Source organism: Leuciscus leuciscus (assembly GCF_965113295.1).
Source record: "Leuciscus leuciscus genome assembly, chromosome: 14".
Classification (NCBI taxonomy): domain Eukaryota; kingdom Metazoa; phylum Chordata; class Actinopteri; order Cypriniformes; family Leuciscidae; genus Leuciscus; species Leuciscus leuciscus.
This window is the reverse complement of record NC_138738.1, coordinates 20,819,739-20,841,595: the sequence shown is the minus strand read 5'-3', so window position 1 is coordinate 20,841,595 and position 21,857 is coordinate 20,819,739. Positions and strand designations below refer to the sequence as shown.

Sequence of the window (21,857 nt, the reverse complement as noted above, 5' to 3'; positions counted from 1 at the left end):
GCCTACATGCCTGGACGTCACACAAAACAAAATCCTACCTGTAGCCCTTCACCATCCACTTATTTAGCTGCTGTCGCATCAATTGACATGCCATCTCCTTTCCCCTCTTTCTTTTTCTAGGTTTAGCCCCGACAGCTTTTTTGCATTATCCATCTTTTTCGACGACAACTCACTACTCGTTCCTGCTCGCTCAGCGCTCACGGCGCCCGCGCCCGCTCGCGATATTATCCCGCCCTCTTCTATGTCAAAATTAAAAATAATGACATTGGCAACATCGCTGTCTGTATCTGACAGGACAGTTAACATTGTAAGCTAACTTACCTCAGGCTTGCTTTCCGACGTGCGGTTCTTTGTTCTGCAGTGTGTCATCAGACTCGCGGTGTTAAAGACTTTGAAAACAATTCTGCCCTACTCTGACTCGGATTGGCTGTCAGGTTTCGGCATTAGGAATGATGATTGGTTTTTTAAAGCTGCTAAGTTTATGGTAACTATAGAGATATACCGGGTAAATGCTGGCCACGACCACGTCCATGCACGGCCACGCTTGCTGTAGCTCTGCTACAAGGTTCATTTACGGAGAAGAGAAAAACACCCGTAGTGTTTGGGTGCACCCGCATCCTTCCAGTTGAGTGAGCTTTCAATGTTGTTACGGAAAGGGGCGAAGCTGATTGGTTGGTTCTTGTCACATGACCTGCGGTGCGTTTGCGGCATTCTGAAGAGTTGAGATTTTTTTTTATCTCGCTGCGCCTGGAAAAAAACGAGTGCGTCGCTTCAGTTATGAGCGCGCGCGCGCCTACATTTGAACGAACTTGAGCGCGCAAAAGATGTGATATGTGAACGGCCTGTTGGCGAGACCTTTTTTAGACCTGACTAAATGAAATTTAAGACCACGGATCAAAATCTGGCTGTTTTTAAGACATTTTAAGGCCTTAAATTTAAAGTTCAGAATTTTAGACTTTTTAAGACTTTTTAAGACCCCGCGGGAACCCTGGAAAGAATCTCTTTAATGATTCAATGACAAATAAATTTAACAGTCACTTGTCGCCACCTGGTGGTGTAACGATTTAATCGATACAGTAGTTACTTTCAAAAAGTGATGCTCTATTTTGATAACTTTTGAGAGCAAATGAAAAAGAGAACCACTAATTGCCCGTGACTGAATAGCTTTAGCTTTATTAAGAATAAATGTATAATTTATACAGTTTATGCAGTAAAACTGCATACACGTCTATGCAGTTATATTTTTACATTAGATTTTTCTTCATTTCTTGCTTGACTGCTACTGTTAAATGGATCTACTGTAGCTGAAAAAAAGTAAAGCACTGTTTGTTTCATTTGTATCTTGTATTTTACTTATTTGTCATTTGTATCTTTGATCTCATTTTTAATAAAGATAAAATAATGAAATAATATTAAGTGAAATAAGATTTTGACCCACACCTACTTTGGCCTAAATAGTCTGTCATTGTTTTTTTTCTTCTATATTTTGTTAACTTGTAAGGATAAATATTAGCTTTACATGAAAGCTTACGCTTGCTATTGAGTCTGGGATGCGGATCCGTCTCTCATCTCGGTGCACCTCCGTGTCGAACAAAGAAAAGAAGAAAGGAATATTATTTAGCATTTAACAGCAGCGGTGGTGATGATGATGATGAGGTGAGCGCCCTAAACGCGTGGCAGCTGGGCGGCGATCAAATGGACAGGGCGACGCTTTCAAGAGCGGAGATAGTCATTCACTCAGCAAATAATGCCAGTTTTTTTTTCTTACCTCGGTTGTTGTCATAAGTTATACTGCCATATTACTCCATTAATTGACATTTTAAATATATTTCTAGGCTTATGAAATCCACACACGCTGCCGCAATGTTTTCATTGCATGCTTGATCAGCCCTTTATTCTAACAGTCTCTCTGCGTAGCAGTTTATAAGACAGCTGACATTTTAGAAGTTTATTTCCTTTGTCGTCAAGAGCTACTTGTGTCAGAGATAGACTTTCTGGTGGTCAATAAAGAAGGAAATGGAATTAATTACAATGGCGAATCCATCAAGGCGGAGAAAAATCACAGTTTTAAATCAGTTTAGAATTATTCCCTGATTTGTTAATCTGTGTTTAAAATTAAGTGGTGCAACAACTCGATTTAAAATAAAACCCAGATCAAAAAATTATTGATTAGCTCTAAACTTTGCTTAATTTAATCCTTATAGGTGCAACTCACCCTTAAAAATCAAAAAAAATATATATAAAAAAAATGATATATATATATATATATATATATATATATATATATTTGTTTTTTATATATATCGTGGATGATTGTGGATCGTGATCCTGCATGATAAAACAAACATTTTATGATTTTTTTTTTTGCCAAATCATCCACTCCTAAACACAAGTAAAAATGTATCCTGTAATTCCGCAGACTTATTTGTGAAGACTTTTCAGTTTAGAGTGTACAGTATAAGCATATTCATTAACACCTCTTTCGCTTCTTGGCGAAGAACATCTGGAATGGCTTTCGCTACCAAGGATGCATTCAACACTGCCATAGAATTTGTTGGAGGCAGCGTAATGTTGCAGGGCTCCAGACTAACCTTTCCACTGGTTGCTACCAACTTTCTCAGTTGGTCGCACCAGCATATGATTTGGTCGCACTTTTTTTCTTTTTCTTTTTTAAACATGCCATGGGTTTAATCAATGCATGCTGATGAATAGTGGTCTTAATCTGCATACCTTAGTTTTGCACTGATGTAAAAAGACTGACAGTGACAAGACCTCGTGTTAGCAAAATGTTTTAATCTTTTAACTCTCAAAAAAAAAAAAAAACTATTAAAAAAACATGTATGTTCTTTAATGTTTGATTATAATTTTACTGTCTTCACATTGGGATGGGAATTGATAAGCTTTTATCAATAATAATGCCACTGACGATTCTGATTATCGATCCGATTCTTTAACGATTCTCTTATCGATTCTTGATGGCACTGTGTGGAAAAATGTAGTCATATGCTTTTCAAAAAAACAAGTGGTTTCAAACTGTACTTTTTATGTAATTGATGTAATAAATAGAACCTTATTGTAAAGTGTTACTGATTAGTTATACACCGATTCAGACGTCTCCCGAGTTCACTGTTGGAAAAATCAGTTGTTTTAACTATTCATTAAAATGAATCGGTTCGAAGGAGTCATTAGTTCGCGAATTGGACGTGTCGTGCACGTTGTGTGATTATCCCAGCAGTTAGGACATGGACATCCAAGATTTGTGTCAACACAGAAAACATTTTATCCCTGGATAGTTTTTTTCGTTTAATTAAAGTGTTGTTTTATGTCAGCTGAATGTCCGGAACGCTTTTCAGAGAAGATAAGGCAACTTATTTAGCACAATTCACACCCAGCGGTAATTAAAAAAAAAATAAAAAAAAAAAATATATATATATATATATATATATATATATATATATATTGTCCGATTGCTCCACATGAAACTTTGGTCTTCCGACCTTTTACCACCGTGTCGATTTATTTTGATTAATATGTGCGAGGGAGAGAGAGCAAGACGGCGCTTAGTTTGGAGACGGTGAGGTCTTGTTTACACTTTCGCCTGGCTCAGGAGAGAGAGTGCGTGTGCGCGACCGGGGCTCTCTCTCTCTGCTCGTTCTTTCAGTTAAACATGCGCCCTGTCACGCGCAGCAGTTCATCTACATTACTCACCGATCAAATAAGACTTTGGCGGGACAAAAATTTACTTTGGCGGGCGCTAAACCAAGTTCAATGCAGGAAAATTCATGCGTGAATTTAACGACCATGCACTCGCACAAATGCGACCACATAAAATTAACTCGCACATTCTCAAAAAATGGTTGCATATGCAACCATTTTGGTCGCAGTCTGGAACCCTGTGTTGATACAAACCTTTTGCAAGAGTCGTCACATCGGGACGTGCCAATGATAAACTGTTTTGGAACAGCAAATTTATGCATGAAAGGACTCAAATGTCTACATGCAAGTCTTACCTGTTCCTCCAGGTTGACGAGCCTCTGCGCTCTCTCCTCTTCATCCTCCTCTGCGTCTGAGGAGTCTTCTGATGGAGACGATGATTCGCTGTCACTGCTCTCAGAGCTGGACGGACTGTGTGCTCTCTCCTTCTTTACTCTGTTCTGACTCGAGGTTGCAGCTGCATTCCTCGGCTCGTCAGGAATCTTAGAGAAGCGAAACTCAAAAACATCCTGAAAAAAACAAAAAAACAAAACAACAACATTCAGCCTGTGAGGAAAAACTTAATTTCCTGAGAACAATCTACAGATATTGCATTTCTAAAAGGAAACAGGAAGATAAGACAAGCAATGGTTTTGAAGAATGATCAAACCACCAAAAGACACACCTGGAGTTTCCTTGCCATTCCCACAACCTCATGGCCTGGTGGATTGTATTTGTAGCAGTTTGAGAACATGAGCCGCATATCTGCTGCAAATTGCAATGCATCCATATACTCACGGCTTTCCATCTTTTTCTGTTAGAAAAAATAATAAAAAAAAGTACATAGCACAATAATAATGAGCAAAGATTTCCCAGTTATATTAACTAGGGGTGTAACGATACACCAATGCCACGGTTCGGTTCATATCACGGTTTTGGAGCCACGGTTCGGTTCTGTTTGCTGTGGGGGCAGGGTTCATGGCAGGGCACCAGCAATAATAACGCTAGATTAACTTTTAACTTAATAAAAACAACAACAACAATAATTTAACTTATTAACTTTATTAACTTAACTTTATACAGTGGCTTCACGTTTTCTTTAGAGCACTTAGCACACCTGAGTTAAATGAAATAAATGCCTCCACTGACTAGTCAGAAATAAACTGCACACCTGAGTAGGGTTGCCAACTTCAGAAAAGTAAAATGCGGGACAATCGTGGTTCTTTATAGGAAAACAAGGGACACTCAAAACATTTGTACTGTATCGCACAATGTACATCATTTCATTGTCTGCAGACAGTTAAGTATATGTTTAAAAGGTTATCAGACAAACACATTTGTATTGCTTAACCTATTTATGTACAATTTAATTCTAAAAATAATTGTAATGTCATACAAACAAAATGTCACATTACAAACAAACCATCAATCAAAATAACAGCATTTATCTGAAATAGAAAGCTTTTTTAACATTATACATAGGTCTACAGTTCAAAAGTTTGAGGTTTGTAAGAATTTTTTTTGGGGAAAGAAATTAAAGAAAGTAATTGCCTACTTTTATTCAGCAAGGATGCATTACGTTAATCAAAAGTGACAGTACATTTATAGTGTTACACAAGCTTTCTATTTCAAATAAATATTTTATGATCTTTACATTCTTCATAGAATCCTGGGGGAAAAAAACAAAACAGTTTTAAACATTAATAATAATCAGAAATGTTTTGTGAGCATATTATTCCCTCAGGTAGATTACATGTTTTCTTGCGTGGCTGGATGTTGGACTCATGAACAATAATCACGTTGTTTGCATTCGCTAAAATTGATTTGCCGAAATCAAAACGAGTGAAAAGGAATTACCGTTAGCGCGAGACGAGTCCGGCTTGAAGCGGAAGCGACCAGACGGCAGAGGATTATGTTCGCAAAACAAACAATGATTTGTCTTAAAACGATGATTAAAAAATGCTGTGATATGTCATCATATTGGATGATGACAGGTGTCGGTGATTCGTGATCAGCACTGCTGCTGTTGCTGCTGTATCAGTCAGTGGTTGTGACCGGAGGGTCTTCAATCTCAATATGAGTTGCCATCCTGAAGTGCGTATGTAAACTCGAGCGTGATCGATCACCCAAATCACGTGACATGCACTTTATTTAGTAAATAATATTATAATAATATTTAGTAAAACTACAGCTCTTATTAGTTGTTAAAAGTGTACTCATTAATAACTATTTAATCAAATGTCAAGGAAGAAAAAAATAGTTTTGTGACAAAGTGATGTGAGAGTTGGGCCGGGGCAGCAGGGGGCGGGGCGCGTTCGGTTCGACATGAGTATCGCGGTTCGAACCGTGGCTGTTGTATCGCGGTTTTTCGGTTCGGTTTGAATATCGTTACACCCCTAATATTAACACAATAGTGGTACTCACTTTTATGGTACTCATATCCATGGGTTGGTGAATGATTTCATGATAATCATCAAGGCCCAGTGACTTAGCATCCACAGGCTTATAAAAGGGCCAGGCATAAGCGGAATGCTTTTTGGCAAACATCTCTTTTAGGATGGCACAGCAGTATTTGAGTCTCTCAGAGAGTTTGGTCCTTCTGCCCACTTGATGCTGTGGTGGTGATTCAGGAAGGTCTTTACAGGGAGGTTTGATGGGTCGGCCACTGCCACGCCTGGAGAATAACTTCAGGACTTTTGGTTCGGTTACACAAGGGGATGACTCACAGCTGGTGATGGAAGAGGCAGTAGGGGTCGTAGTGTCTGCTTTTCTTTTTACGCCATTTTTCAACTGAAAGAAAATGAGACCATTGATTTAGATAGATGTGGCTTACGGTTAAAACAACTAATGCTCAAATATTTTCTCCTAATATCCCACCTTTAGCATACCATTTCCATAATTGTCACACACCAAGTAACTTAGATTAAAGCTACTTTGTTGTATCTCTCCTGAGTCAAAAAGGCATAACTACACCATTTAATCCTTGCCAAACATTGGGTGTGGATCCAAACAATGTGGATCATTCAGATTTATATACGCAGGATAACTTTCACAAATTTCTGCATAGTTAGTTATTTGATGCTATAAAAATGGGAATGTGACATCATGATTGACAGCTTCTCTAAACAAAGTAGTAACTAAGGTACCAATCGTAAGGTACTCGGGAGGAGACTGGATATACGTCAATAACTCTTTATTTCACACTGACATAATGAGTTGTTCTGCAGTAAACTCTACAAACGGTTTCTGCGAGAGTGAGGGCGGGACCTTGATATGGCGGCTCCACTTCACGCTCACTACTGTGCAGAATCAGGTCCCAAATCTGCACAAGATGTCAGCACCATATTAGCACTTTTTACCAATGGAAGAGAGTGAAGGGGCCCTGAGGCTTTTAACATCCTTCTGCGTACCCCCTCACTGCAGGTCACACCTTTTTCCATAAGGGACACTATTTGCCCCCTTAAATTGATTTTTCCAGTGCATTTTTTACCTTTATAAAATAAATGCTTTCAATAAAAATAAAAATATATTAAAAAAAAGTTCAATAGATAAATATGCAATGATGGTAAAAAAATTAAGTGATGCTTTTAAATATTAAATTAAAACCGCCAGTAGGTGGCGGCAAGTCACTGACATGTCTTTATGAGGGAGTCAGAGTCATTAATTCATAACGAAGCATGTACAGGCGTATTTATGAATGAATCCCTGACTCTCACGATTTGTTCAAAGCAGCGGATTCGTTCACAAACACGGCTGTGTGCTGTAGTGGCTTTCGTTGGAGCTATTATTTTGTTTAAAATGAACATCACTTAATATTAATACCTTTCCTTTGTTGAACTTTTGTATAAAATCAATGTCACGTCAATATCAATGTCATCGTGTGGATATTCGTATAATGTGATCAACATTAAACAGAGGAACTCACACAGGGTATGTTTTTGTGTTGAAGAGAGTTTGAATCTTAAAGGGTTAGTTCACCCAAAAATGAAAATTCTGTCAGTAATTACTCACCCTCATGTTGTTCCAATCATGTAAGACTTTCGTTCATCTTCGGATCACAAATTAAGATATTTTTGATTAAATCTGAGAGCTATCTCACTCCTCCATAGGCTTTTCCAGAGGGACCGAAACTCGCCGGCCCAGAAAGTCAGTGAAGAAAATGTTGAAATAGTCCAAGTGACTACAGTGGCTCTACATTAAGTTTATCATGCGACGACAATACTTTTTGTGCGAAAAAACAACAAAAATAACGACTTTATTCAACTATTAGTGTTCTTCAATGTGGGCCTCTGACGAGAGTTCACGGGAGCGCCACGACGCATGCGCGAGAACTGAGATTACGGCGTTCTTCTTCTACTACTACTTGTTACTGGCTGCTCACTCCTTAGGAGTATTATCGCCATCTACTGTACAAGATGACGTCCCGACATTGCCGGGAGCGCAAAACGGTCTGTTTACAAGCAGCTGAAGACGCGCGCTGTATGTAAAACTGTATTCGTAAATATGTCCGCAGATTTCGATGTAGATGAAGATTTGATTTTTTTTAACCAACCATACTTATTCGAAATAGAATACACAGACATTGAACTACAAGAGATGGAAGATGCTGCAACACAACCGCAGTCTGCTTCTGAAAGACAGAGAGCATTGGACAGCTGATGGTGTAAATGTAATCAGTGCCAAGCGATGCCTACTGAGGCCATCCTTAAAAATATTTTGGTTTGCCGTAACAGCCAAAAAAAAAAAAAAAAAGGGGTCGGTTGGTCGGTCTATATATAGCCTATATTCTTTCTTTTTTTTTAAAGATTCAATGTAGAGTTTTGGTTCATTTAAGAGACGAGCGTGCGGGCGCCTCCATGTCCTGATTATATTGCCTGCATGCTACAATTAATACAAAACGAAATTCACTTTAAAGAAAGGCTTTCTACAAAAAGCCTACAGTAGCCTACAGAGAAATTTAATGTCGGAGCGCCTTGCGGGTGAGCATGTGGGGGGAGAGATACGATTTTCGATCAATCATCAAATATTATATTATTTTGCTTTTGTAAAACTGTATTCGTAATGTACCCGACCGACCCAATTAATAATTTTTTTACCCTTTTGGACTAAAAAAGTCCCCTTTGGTTTTTAAGTTGATAAAAAAACGACTTGCCGGTTGTAAACTTGCGTTAACTTGCGAAAGAATATAGGCTATATATAGACCGACCAACCGACCCCCTTTTTTTTTTTTTTTGGGCTGTTACGGCAAACCAAAATATTTTTAAGGATGGCCTCAGTAGGCATCGCTTGGCACTGATTACATTTACACCATCAGCTGTCCAATGCTCTCTGTCTTTCAGAAGCAGACTGCGGTTGTGTTGCAGCATCTTCAATCTCTTGTAGTTCAATGTCTGTGTATTCTGGTTCAAATAAGTATGGTTGGTTAAAAAAAAAATAAAATCTTCATCTACATCGAAATCTGCGGACATATTTACGAATACAGTTTTACATACAGCGCGCGTCTTCAGCTGCTTGTAAACAGACCGTTTTGCGCTCCCGGCAATGTCGGGACGTCATCTTGTACAGTAGATGGCGATAATACTCCTAAGGAGTGAGCAGCCAGTAACAAGTAGTAGTAGAAGAAGAACGCCGTAATCTCAGTTCTCGCGCATGCGTCGTGGCGCTCCCGTGAACTCTCGTCAGAGGCCCACATTGAAGAACACTAACAGTTGAATAAAGTCGTTATTTTTTCGCACAAAAAGTATTGTCGTCGCATGATAAACTTAATGTAGAGCCACTGTAGTCACTTGGACTATTTCAACATTTTCTTCACTGACTTTCTGGGCCGGCGAGTTTCGGTCCCTCTGGAAGCCTATGGAGGAGTGAGATAGCTCTCAGATTTAATAAAAAATATCTTAATTTGTGATCCGAAGATGAACGAAAGTCTTACATGATTGGAACAACATGAGGGTGAGTAATTACTGACAGAATTTTCATTTTTGGGTGAACTAACCCTTTAAATTTCTGCACAGTCTGTGTCTATATTTGTTCTTCATGCTAGTAAGTGCTAAATCCCCACTTTCACAAAGGTACATTGTCGAGAACGGCAGTATAGCGCGATTTGCCAAGGCAGCATAATCTGCACGCAACCCATCATATTCACGCTGCTTGTGTGAATGCAGTCAGTTTTGACCGCAAAAGATGAGGTAATTTGATCGGATGTCATGTATTTACGTCATTTTACAGTACTGACAGTCACGTCTTGCTCATCCCGATTTAAAATCCTAAATATCAAACAGGTTTGATATGATCGGGGCGGGCCCGATTTGTGTAAGGGCAGATCGTGAGGTGTAAGATTCGATCTGTGAATGCCTCACATTTCCAGATAATATGCGCCGAACATCAGAACCGATCGAGATCCTCGACAAGATTTTTTCTCAGATTCTCGGGAGGGGAAAATCAGGGTTGAATTGGCCTAAAACTCATGTAGTATGAGTCAGGCATTAGAAGCTGCTAAATGTATTCAGGCAACACACTTACTTTTTTCTTATTCCTGTCTATGTTGCAGGTCTATTAGTCTGCATTAACACTACAACACGTAATGCACATCAATGCATAATTTGACATCGGCTTGTCAGATGTTTTATCCAGTCTTCGCAGTCACAGCAATTTCAGGAGAGACTCGCGCAACAATTTAGCGGAATAATTTGCATAATTAAATTTGCAGTGTAAGTGGATGTTGGTCCTCTTGAAAGCATGACAACCAAAACTTTTCTTTAAATTGTGAATGGATTATATACAGAAAGCGCGCGAAGAGTTCTCCCTTTATAGCACGACTGACTGAGCTCACTCACGCGAAAACAACTATTTACATCATGTCTACGCTTTGGTGTAATTATGAGAGGATTTGCGAGCATGTAGAATGTAGTCAGTGAACTCGAGTTAACCAAAAACTCCTTCAGAGAGGATTGACTACAGTAAACAATTGGCCATTGTTTTCAACAGAGATGCCTCTGATTGGCTACAATCATAAACACTGCAAAAACATGTTGAAAATAGAAACAGTTGCCTTTGTGCCACACACATCATGCACTGAAGCGTTTGAAAGCAGTTGCACACACAGAAACATAACCCCATACCCATTTCAAAAACTCATCGGATCTGGACGAATCACATATGACCTATTTTGGATTCAAAACTGGCAATTGCAACGAAAGGTGACAAGTTTGCATCCCTGTCTGAAGGAGGAGTGGCTTTAGAGAGCGTTCTGAAGGGAGGGTGGGATCTTATGCTTTCAAAGCTCGCTAGCTAGCTAGCTATTGCAAGCCTGTCCAGCAGACCCAGTGCGTTGTGATTGGTCAAACGCCTCAAGCGTGTGTAGGAAAAGTAACACCCCTTACTAGGGCTGTGCAATTAATTGAAATTCAATTTCGATTTCGGCTCCCAACGATCACCAAAATAGTACAATCGAGTAAAAACTATTATTTTGCCATGTTCTGTTTTGCAAGAACACTCTTATTTTGTCTTGTGTTCTGAATGAGCGCACTTCCACCCCTTCCGAAACCATAAACTCTCTCAGCTTGAATCTTTAAACTGATAAAACTTGAAGTGAAAATGATCAACTTTAGTTAAGATGCAATACTGGCCCGATTGTGCAAGTGACAATTCCGTCATGTCCCGACTCCTAAACGCGAGAGTGTAGTTTCAACGCTTGCTTTGTCCAACCCATTTTGAGAGACAGTTTTTAAATGATAGATTTGATTTTATAATCTGTGTTGATTAATTTAGGCTACTCATACAATCTACTTGCTAAAGTGAATCAATGTTTGTGGGGGAATTTCCCGCATTATAAGTGGTAGACCTGCGGGAAAATTAAAATACTTGAAGTATTATTCTGTTATATTATTTATTTTAATAGTTCAAAAAGTACAATAAATGTTCAAATTTAAATTTAAGAATTGTTTAAAGGCGTCTTTTTAATAATTGCAACACGTTCCCAAAGTCATGTGAAATAATTGTGTTACATAATCGTGATTTCGACACTGACCAAAATAATCGTGATTATGATTTTTTTCCATAATCGAGCAGCCCTACCCCTTATCATAATCGAGAGCTTCAGCTTCCATGGCTTTAAGCAGTTGTAAAAACACATTAACAATGTTGTCGGTTTTCTGAAAATGGTTTTCATCGTATTCTGAAAATGCAGATGATCGAGCCAATCAGTTGGAACTTGAGCAGAACATTTCACAGTGGCATGTAGTCGGTGTATAGCTCAGGAACAGCTTTATAAATAAATCTTAACCTATGAATCCTAATTTCATTTCATTTCATTTTTTGGAAGGCCAAAGTAACTGGTTTTGCTTTAGCATCCAAACACACAGTGTCTCCGCGACATGACGACAAATCACAGAAACATCGTTTTCTTGCTTAGTGTATGCCTTTGGGTGGGCATAATGCTAATCTTTCACATTGTGACGGATGTATGAGGAAGTAATACCTTGACTTCGATCAAGGTGTTTTAGGCAGGTTTTTAGATAAAATAATAATTTTTAAAAATCCCTTTGTGGGAGACTACGAGCTTTGTAATTGCAGATCTTGTACATGCGAAAACAGATACATTGCACATTAAGAAAAAAGAAAAACATTAAAAAGCATCATATGACACCATTAATGAATTGGGAGTATTCTAAATGAGCAACCTCATGCATCATGCAAAGTAGTAAGCCCAACAGGCTTCCTGCAGTAGTCTGTGTTACACGGAGTTCGGCCATAACAGATTAAAGTGACTTGGCCATCGCGGAACTGCTGTTTAGCTTTTTTTATAGAAATAAAAACCATTTACTTCAGTTGGACAATGAATGCTACAATTCTAAACGGATCTGCTCAAAACAGCACACGCTGCAGAGTCGTAGCACAGTGCAGCAGGAGTCAGATTTCACTTATGTGACAAGATCAAGGGGGAGATGACTCAAAAGAGGATGGCGGATGATTTGGTGGACAAATATCTTATCTACATCTTATCTTGTAAATCGTATATCCAGTAAAGCTGCTCCCTATGCACAGAGACCATGTGATCACAAGCGAAAGTGAAAAGTATCCTCCCCCCACCCGTTGTTGTCGGTAATGGCAGTGTTGTCGCAAGTTTATTTATCGGTCTGAAAATTTCTTCACAGTGACATCCCTAATGCCCAAGGTTGGTAATTTGCATAAAACACACCAAATGAGACCAAATATTCTTAATTATTTGCACTTTATCATATAGTTTGTGAAATTCAGGAAGTAATAGAATGTTTTTATCAAATCACTGTAATTACAAGGCTTACAAAGAGTAACAATGCCTTGAGTTCTAGGAGTTCACTTGGTAAGGACACTTATGATACTGATAAGACATGACATGTTAAAAGTGCAGGTGGTTTGGAACTGACTTTGGCTGTTAGCTGTGCAGACAAGGGAGCAGAGGGAATTGTGTGTAGAGCATCCGGAGGGATGACAGTCACTGTTTGCTGGAAAACAACCTCAGACACAGGAGACTGCGGCCTCATCTTTAACCCTGCATAAACATGCAAAGGTAAATTTAGTTTCCACTGTCAACTGCCAAACAAAACGCAAAACCCTGAAATGTTTAGTAATTTGGCATTAATCTATTTAAATAGAAAAATATTAGGTTGAGAATACCTGTTGTAGACTTCCTTCCCCCTTTTAGAGGAGCTTTAGTTGTCAGAGCAGAGATCTCAAACTCATCCTGAGGCATCTGTGCCACCTTCTCCAAAAAATACTTCTCAAGGTCTTGAGCCATCTTAACAATATCATCTCCTGGCTGGAATCACACAAATACACAAAATGTCTGAGACCAAATGTCGAAAATCAAATCTTCAACAACAAGACCAAGGTCCTCACCCGATTGTACACGTAACAGTTTGTGAACATGGTGTTGAAATCTTCTACACACTCCATTGCCTTCCAGTAGTAATTGTTCTCAAGACGCTTTCTAATGGTAGTCAAGTCCATTGGGTTCTTGATGATTGCATAATAATCCTAAATTAAACATAAATACCATTTTAAAGCATGTTACTAAAGATTAGCACAAACAAACTGTAATCAGTAAAATAGCTTTTTTTTTATTTTATTTTAGTAAAAGTAGTTTTTTAAAAAAGAGGGGGGGGGGGGGGGGGTGAGCACTGCGAGACTTACTGGCAAATTGAGTCTGACTGCATCCACAGGCTGTCTGAAAGGCCAGGAGAAGTGGTGTCTCCACAGGGACTTAACCACCACTTTTTCTAAATACTGCAACTGATTGGTGAGGCGTCCTGGCTTTTTGGGGTTCTTGAACTGGGGGGGAGGGGGGTTCCCATTCATGGTGAAATTCTGTGGGGGTCGCGCAGAAGACATCGCCAGAACTGATCCAGGAGCGGTGACCAGTATGGAAAGGGTTTTCGCAGCTACGCCTAGGCAGCTCAGCGAGCATTACACATCCACTGTCTGTGCCACTGTAAACAGGGAGAGCAGTGTCAACATACTCATGGTATTCTGCACTGCTGTTTATTATCTCTAGGCAAATCAGAACAAGCCTATTTAAATCACACAAATCCTATTGACAAGAATAAAAGTCAATGTAATAGGTTTGAAAATGTCTAGTTAATCAAATACTGCACTGTAGTCCAGTGCTCAGGACTATTGCAGGTTAGCTGCGGTATGCACTGCCCTCTATTGCCTAATTAACAAATAGTACAATGCCTTTTAGCTCCACTAGACATCAAGTCATCTTTATAAATTGAAGTACAAGATCAGTCTTACTCCACCCAAAATAACTTAACACATATCCGCACATAAACTTGTTAAAATGCAGTAAATCGAACATGATGACCATTTTTTTCTCCCATAAGCGAAGATTATCCAGCACATATTTTTATTATTATTTATATATATATATATATATATATATATATATATATATATATACACATACACACACACCAGTGCTGTTCAGCTGATGTGACATTTATCAAAAACTAAACTTCAAACTTTTTAAAAATGTAAATAAATAAAAAAAACTCACAAATGTAAATTACTGCAACTTAATAGTACAAAAAGCTAGTAGTAATACAAATGTATCCCAAATTAATTTTCACTTCACTTACCAACTTAAAATGCTCTTCAAGACTTAAGTTACCCATTAGTAAACTGATAAATGAACAGACCTTCACTTACTTTTACAGTGAAAAACGTGCTTAAAGTCACAGAATTATTTTAAGTGTGTGAGCAAGCTTTATTCAGCTCAACTGCAGAGGTTATCCTTCATCACACTTACCCCAAACTAAAAGGTCATCGTCCCGCTCAGTAAAATAATATTTTGATTTCTCATACTCAAAAACAAGTTACTTTGATCATTATGTGTACTTTATTTTGATAAAAGAAAAAGGGGGGTAAAATCATTGTACATGAAACCTAAGGACTTACAAATTTATTTATACAAGAAAAACAATAATAAAAAAAAAAGTTAAATGCAATTTTATTAATTTTTTTGTAAGCTATATAAAAACATTTAGATTCACATTGGTTTGCTTATGATTGGGAAGGGAGACGCATTTCTGTTTCTGGAGGGGATGGAAGAGAAGGAAAGGTTGTCCATTGGAAGGAAAAATGATTGTTTAATGATTGTTTCGTGATTAGCTGCTACTTTCTAACAATTTTTACAATTAACCTTAGTCTATACAAATATAGCGACGTTGTGACAATTTGTATGTGTATTGTGGTCAAGAGCATGCCAACTGAACAAATTTGTGCACACATGAGAATAACATTCATCTATTCAGGCCAGAAAGAGACTTTGTAGGTTAACAAAATTGTCCAGCAATATAATATTGAACTGAAAATAGCTCCTTATGCTCAGAAAGTGAAATATGCAGTGTTGTTTATATGCAAAATGTTGTTTGTTCCTTTACTCAATCCAGGGACATGCGTTACATAAACCCGATGACCTTCTTATGGATGACGCAATAGCAACTCTTCCGGCTCAATACGAATGCCACAGAAGTGTCGCATCTGCTTAAATTTTAAGTATAATAAACGTATACAAGCATAACACAATTTAGGTAATAAAGACAAAGGTTTACATTAATTCCCTGATAACCGAGTCATCAAGCCTCGAGCTACAAAATGGCGCCTGGCTAGCTTTAGCACGGCTAGCCACACATTACCCCGCCCCGTCAGATGCTGACATTGAGTTCAGTTAACAGTCCCTCCCCTAACCATTCCGCTAGCTAAATGAAGCTTGTTCAACTTGGACCCAAAATTTTACCTTTCCGTCTCGGACACAACAAAGAAAGTTTAAACGGCCGAACTGAGACAGACGCTGCAGTGCAGGAGGAGCTCTGCTGGAAAACTTCACCAATCGAAGAATCTTGTTGATGCTTTGCGCCCGAAAAAACCTCTTAGAAAACGACTGAAAGATTTTTGAGCTTAGTTTTCAACGCCAACAGAACAAATTAACATCATATATATTTGAAATAACTCTGTTTCTTTGAAAGGTTAGTCATCAATGGCGGATGTCTCTCACGGCAACCGCCTGGTATTTATACCCTCCTGCTGAAAGCGCCCAATCCCATTGGACAAGACCCCTCACGTGCTCTCTTCTTCCCCCTCGCGCCTCTAACACCGAGAAAATATTCCTTTAAAATGTATCCCACGGAAATCTCACTCTGTTTTATACCCGAAATAACTCCGAAACGCTGTTTTACAGTTGATCACGTTTATTTTTAAGACGACGAACGAGCGCCAGTAAGAAACAGACACGTACGTCAGAATATTTTTTTTAAAAGTGCGACATAACTGGTCTCCGGACATCACATGACCATTCTAGAACATTCTGTCGATTTCTATAACTCAATTCCCCTTTTAATGTCTGTTAAATGGTTACATTGTGGCTCTTTTCCGTAGCTTTGGTTGTCAGCTTCTGGCGACTGTCGGACATCGGTCATCTCTGCAGCATGAAAATCTCACAAAGAGAACTATAATGATATGATAGAGCAAGAGCACTGAGCAATGCTGAGGGGAGGCGAACACGAACTAATGCGCATGCGTACTTTCTTTACAGCGATTGGCTTCTCAATTGACGCTGTCCTCGTCTTTAGTGCAAGAATCTCCGTTTTTAATAAAATAATCAGACGTTATCATTGTTAAACACAAAACAGTTTTCTTTATTAAACCTCTTCAAGTAATAATAAGGAATTATCATTGTTAAACCCAAACACAGTATATAGGCATAGGCTATAGCCTAGGCCTATATATATATATATATATATATATATATATATAAAAGTGTTAAACTTTTTTTTTTTTGCCTTTTTCTGCTGTTTTAACGATCGTACATAAAGTTTTGCTAATCTTATTTAAATGCCACAAAACTTGGAGCAAGAGAATCTCCGTACATTAGGCTATACCTTACATCTGGCTTCTTTAAAATTGCTAGTCTCAAGAGTAGCCTATAGTCAATAAATATGTTGATCCGCACTTATGTTTGTCATATGGACTGGTAGTAGATTTTTTGTTAAGCGTGCGCGGTCCGTGTTCTAATCTGTCCTCTTTGTGCCATGCATTGTAGGAACATTTTTTAATTTAGGTTGGTGGTTGAAAGTTTAGATTAAATTACGTCCATGTGTTGGTAAGCGTATTATTCAAACATGGTGCTGCCTACATTCTCTAAATTATATATATTTTTTTGTCAACATATCGTAATTGATCCTTAAGGAACATTAGATTGAAGAGTGCAGTTCTGAATATATTTTATTAATTGTTTTAAATATAAGTTTGCCCAAAAATTAAAATGTGCACCCTCATGTTGCTGCAAACCGTTTTCCTTCTAAGAGAAGACTTTTGTTAGGTATAGAATGACAGCCTCGGTCACTATTCACTTTCATTGCATCTTTTATCCATACGACGAAAGTAAATGCATTTGGTGAGTGAGAACATTATTATATTGTATTTCAAAAAGAAAGAAAAATCATAAGGATTTGATTGGAACGACTTGGGACGGGAGTGAGAAAGTGATGACAAAATGTTCCTTTTGGATGAACTATCCTTTTATTTGACTAAATTATGATTCAAAATAAACCTTCCACAAGAGGGCAGCAAATGACTTATTTTGGATTAAAAAAACAACAACTTCCATTATGTTTTCTAGCTTGCAGTGCTGCATAAGCTTACATATGGTAGGCTAATGACACATTTACCAAAAGGTAAAATAGAAAGAAAAAAATGGGTGAACGCTGTCCTCTGTTTATCTTTGCTTTTATAAATAGTGAGAGCTATATAACTTATGTCATATGTGTTGATTCATGTTTGTTTTTTTATTCTCATTTTTGTCTTTAAGAAAACTTTAAGGGAATCTGAAGTAACTATACATAAACATCCCCTGTATTTGCTCATATTTCAGATGAAAGGCTTCATCATACCATGTGGCTCCAAGGTCAAGAGTTCAGCACTGGACATTCCTCATGGGTCACTTCTCATACATGAGAAAGTGTTATACATGAAAGCACTTTCACAACTAAAGATTGAGAGAGATCAGACCATGACCAAGACGGGAGAAGGGATATATGTGTCTTTGCAGCTATTACAGTTCTTAGAAGATGTGGTGAGCCATTCCATTTTTAAATGCAATACAACCAGTGCATTGTCATAGGCTTTACAATGCAATGGTTGTATTGCGTTAAAAACAAAATCTACAGATGGTTTTCTTATTTTCTTTTCATTTTTTAAGAACAATTTAATGCAAAGGGTTTGACAAAGATCAAATATGCAGGCAAAACAAAGGAAATCAAAGAATTAGGGCAGAGATTCATGTTCAGGACTAGATTTTGTCACGTCTCCCCGTCTGTTCGGATGCTTTGAGTAGGCCTGGTTCTAAGGCATACATATGTATGAGAAGTGAAAAATGACATGAAGCTTCTGAGTACATCTTCATTGACACTCAAAAGCAGCATATCACTGTTTTCAAGACAGCAAGAAGCTCCAAATCAAAGTTTTCAATCTTGCAAGGGTGCTGTCTCATTAGTGGCAAATCACGACTCTGACATTTACACTGTAAGCAATGGTAATGCATTTCCATTTCCTTTAGAGCGGAGTGGAACATTTCAGTCAGACAGCAAAAGTCTGTTTGTTCGGGAAAACAAGCCAGGGGAGGAGGCAGAGGCAAAATAAATAAATAAAATAAATAAAAAGTAAACAAAAATATCCTGCAAATGCAAATACACACAAACATACATCTGTACAGGAGTTTAACTCACAGACAACCATACAAAGGATCTTGCATTTTTCCTTTGTTCATGTTTAAAACTTGAAATTGCAGTTGTAAATGGAAAACAACAGGACAATTACAATTCTTATTTTATGGCAGTTCATTGTTGATTGTCAGTGGCTTAGTTAATCCCACAATCAACATCTCTTTAGTAAACTAAAGGCAGCTTTTGGTCCAGAAAGAGGTTTTAGTCCCTATAAGGAAAGGCCAGTCTAAGTCAGGACAGCATGTTCTTTGCCTTGAATCAAATCAGTTGGCAATGACAGAGTGACACTGCTATCACTAAATCATGAAAGATAAGATAAAACACATGCTCACTACTGCGGAAGATCTGATTTAGTTCTATATCTATATCAGAGAAACAAAAAAAAATCTGGTCTTGTGAAAGATATTAGTTTGAATTTTACTCAGAATTTCATCTTAATTCATGAAAACAGCATTTTTCATAAAGTCTTGAATTGCTGCATATCAGCTAACTTCTGATCTGAATTTATACACTCAGAAAAAAAAGGTACAAAAAGCTGTCCCTGGGGCAAAAACGTTGTATTTAATCCTATAAGGGTGCATTAAAGGTACATTAAAGGTACATAGTTGCGAAAGTGTATTAGTACCTAAATGGTTCAAATTAGAAAGGGTACCGTCTCAGTGATTGCTTTTGTAAAAAAAGAAATCTGAGTGTATGAAAATAAGGCAGAGTTGTTTCAGAATTATTTTAGTTAATTCTATACATTTTTGAAAATATGTAGATAATTTTGAGGGTTGTGGAACTACATACTAATGAGATGTATTGACACCATCTAATCGATAGTGCTTGGTGTAGATAACATTGACATCACTTTACCTTAGATTCGTTTATGGCTGAGGTCAAACTCATAGACGGAGGCTCAAGCACACATGGAAATGAATGAAATTCAATCACTTTATCCAATATATCATTTTTTTGCACTATGATAAATTGCATTTTTTGTAATTAACTCCAAAATCATCAGGTATCAGCGAGAGAGCGACTTACGACAACACTAATGGAAATAATTTGTGCTTTAGTTTGGTTGGTAATCTATTGGCTTCATTGCTCAATACTGCAAAACACTTTGTAAATACACTCTAAAAAATGCTGGGTTATTTAACCCAATTTTGGCTCAAATATGAAATAACCCAAACGTTAAAAATGCAATATGAAAATGTAACCCAACAGCTGGGTTTGTCTTACACACACACACACACAAAAAGTAAAATGTAGCCTACTTATTTTTTCTTTGGCAAGTTTTTGCACGCATATTTTTAAGTAAACTCTTAACTAAGTTAATGAAAGAATAAGTCATTTTAACTTGGCTAAAAGGTTGAGTGAAATCTATTTACTTGAAGTTTCCTTTGCAATTCATTTGATTTCACTCAAGAAATATAACAGTAATTAATACAATAGATATTCTACAAATAAGAAGTTTACACTGTATGTGAATGCAGAGAACTCAATACTAGGTAGACAATACACAATGACGGTAACATTTGATGGATCGTTTTTGTGTTTGAATGTGTCATTTTGAGTAGAAAATGAACTCCAAATGTCACAAAATGGCAAGTTACTAATCCTAACAACAAAAGCAATGATGAAACAGAGTAAATACAGCTGGAAACCAGTGAAAAATCAACCTCATTAATTATTCAAGGCCCAGTGCATGATGGGAACACCAATATCAGAAAAGTTGAGTAATTTTACTTAATTTTATACCGCTGATATTTACGCTGTCATTTCTACACTCTTGAATTGAGTACTAATATAGAATTTACTTAGTTTTTATTTATTCTTGCCTGAACTAACTTTTTCATGTAAATTGAATAGTTTTTTTCTGTAGTATTTACTTCACCACAAAATCATTTTTATCAGTGTATTGACCCAAAATTGGGTTAAAACAACCCAGCATTTTGTAGAGTGTAGAAACCTTTGACACTCTTTAGAGTGCAAACACAGATAGGCACTGGATAGTTTGCTAAATCTTTTTCACCAAAATGCTATTATTTCAGAGAAAACTGATCCTAGACCTCTCTGACTATACGTTGGTAGTCCATGTTTTTCCTCTTTGCGAGACACACATACCTTTTGTGTAATGAATTAATCAAGCGCACCATCGCAAGGTGAGCTGGGGACTGGGATGGAGTGTGGCACCCACCAGCAGAAACTTAAATCGCTGCCTATAGCTCAAACTCAAACAAAGGGAAATAGTCCTATTTTAATGAGGTATAAAGTGAAACATCTCACACGAATATAGGGCTTTCAAATGAATAAAGTAGTAATAATAAAATAATAACCTTATAATAGTGTTCATTAAAAAACATTGCTCAACAGAACAAAAATGCATTCAAATATGAATAAATAAACTTTTTAAATCATGTTATTAAGGCAAGTGAATATTTTAACATTTACACAACCATGGGCACTTTACTTTATTATTTTTTAATGTACAGTAGGCTATTATTAATTGTATTGTTTAAACCAATGTTGTAAACCAATTTGTGTGGAGTGCAAAATCCATTTCTAAATGGCTCCTGGATGGAGAATCTTGGAAATATTGCTATGATTAAAGGTTGCAATAGGTGATCTGGGAAATGCTAACTTTAGCCCACTAGCATTGAAAGCATACGATCCCACCCTCCCTGCAAATCGAGATGACCAGAGACAACGTTATTGGATTACATTATGTATAATTCCCAGTGAGAAAACGTTACAGTAGTGATTAACACTACAATAATGAACGTAAACAACTGTTTGCCTGCCATTCTCGCTCTGTCTGAACAGCGTACGTGAAACTCGCTGATGACGTATGATCATGTCTGCGTGAACAGGCTGCTCAGTGGGAACGCATGCTTTCATTTCATTCGGACCGAATGCAAT

General features: G+C 37.6%; 1 protein-coding gene across 3 annotated transcripts in view; it reads right to left on the bottom strand.

The window, feature by feature from the left end:
• Positions 1 to 16,805, bottom strand: part of brdt (bromodomain, testis-specific) — a 32,751-nt gene extending 15,946 nt beyond the window's left edge. Inside the window, exons 1-8 of one of the 3 annotated variants that reach the window (XM_082136724.1) lie at positions 16,589 to 16,805; positions 13,864 to 14,159; positions 13,570 to 13,707; positions 13,348 to 13,489; positions 13,098 to 13,222; positions 6,118 to 6,483; positions 4,379 to 4,507; positions 4,011 to 4,223 (exon numbers count right to left, since the gene is read on the bottom strand). In XM_082136724.1, the coding sequence (XP_081992850.1) occupies positions 4,011 to 4,223; positions 4,379 to 4,507; positions 6,118 to 6,483; positions 13,098 to 13,222; positions 13,348 to 13,489; positions 13,570 to 13,707; positions 13,864 to 14,061 (1,311 nt within the window). In that variant the 5' untranslated portion in view covers positions 14,062 to 14,159; positions 16,589 to 16,805. Of the gene's footprint in view, positions 1 to 4,010; positions 4,224 to 4,378; positions 4,508 to 6,117; positions 6,484 to 13,097; positions 13,223 to 13,347; positions 13,490 to 13,569; positions 13,708 to 13,863; positions 14,160 to 15,970 lie in introns of all 3 variants that reach the window. The other 2 variants (XM_082136723.1, XM_082136725.1) reach the window with 2 other exon arrangements.
• Between the last annotated feature and the right edge of the window lie 5,052 nt (positions 16,806 to 21,857).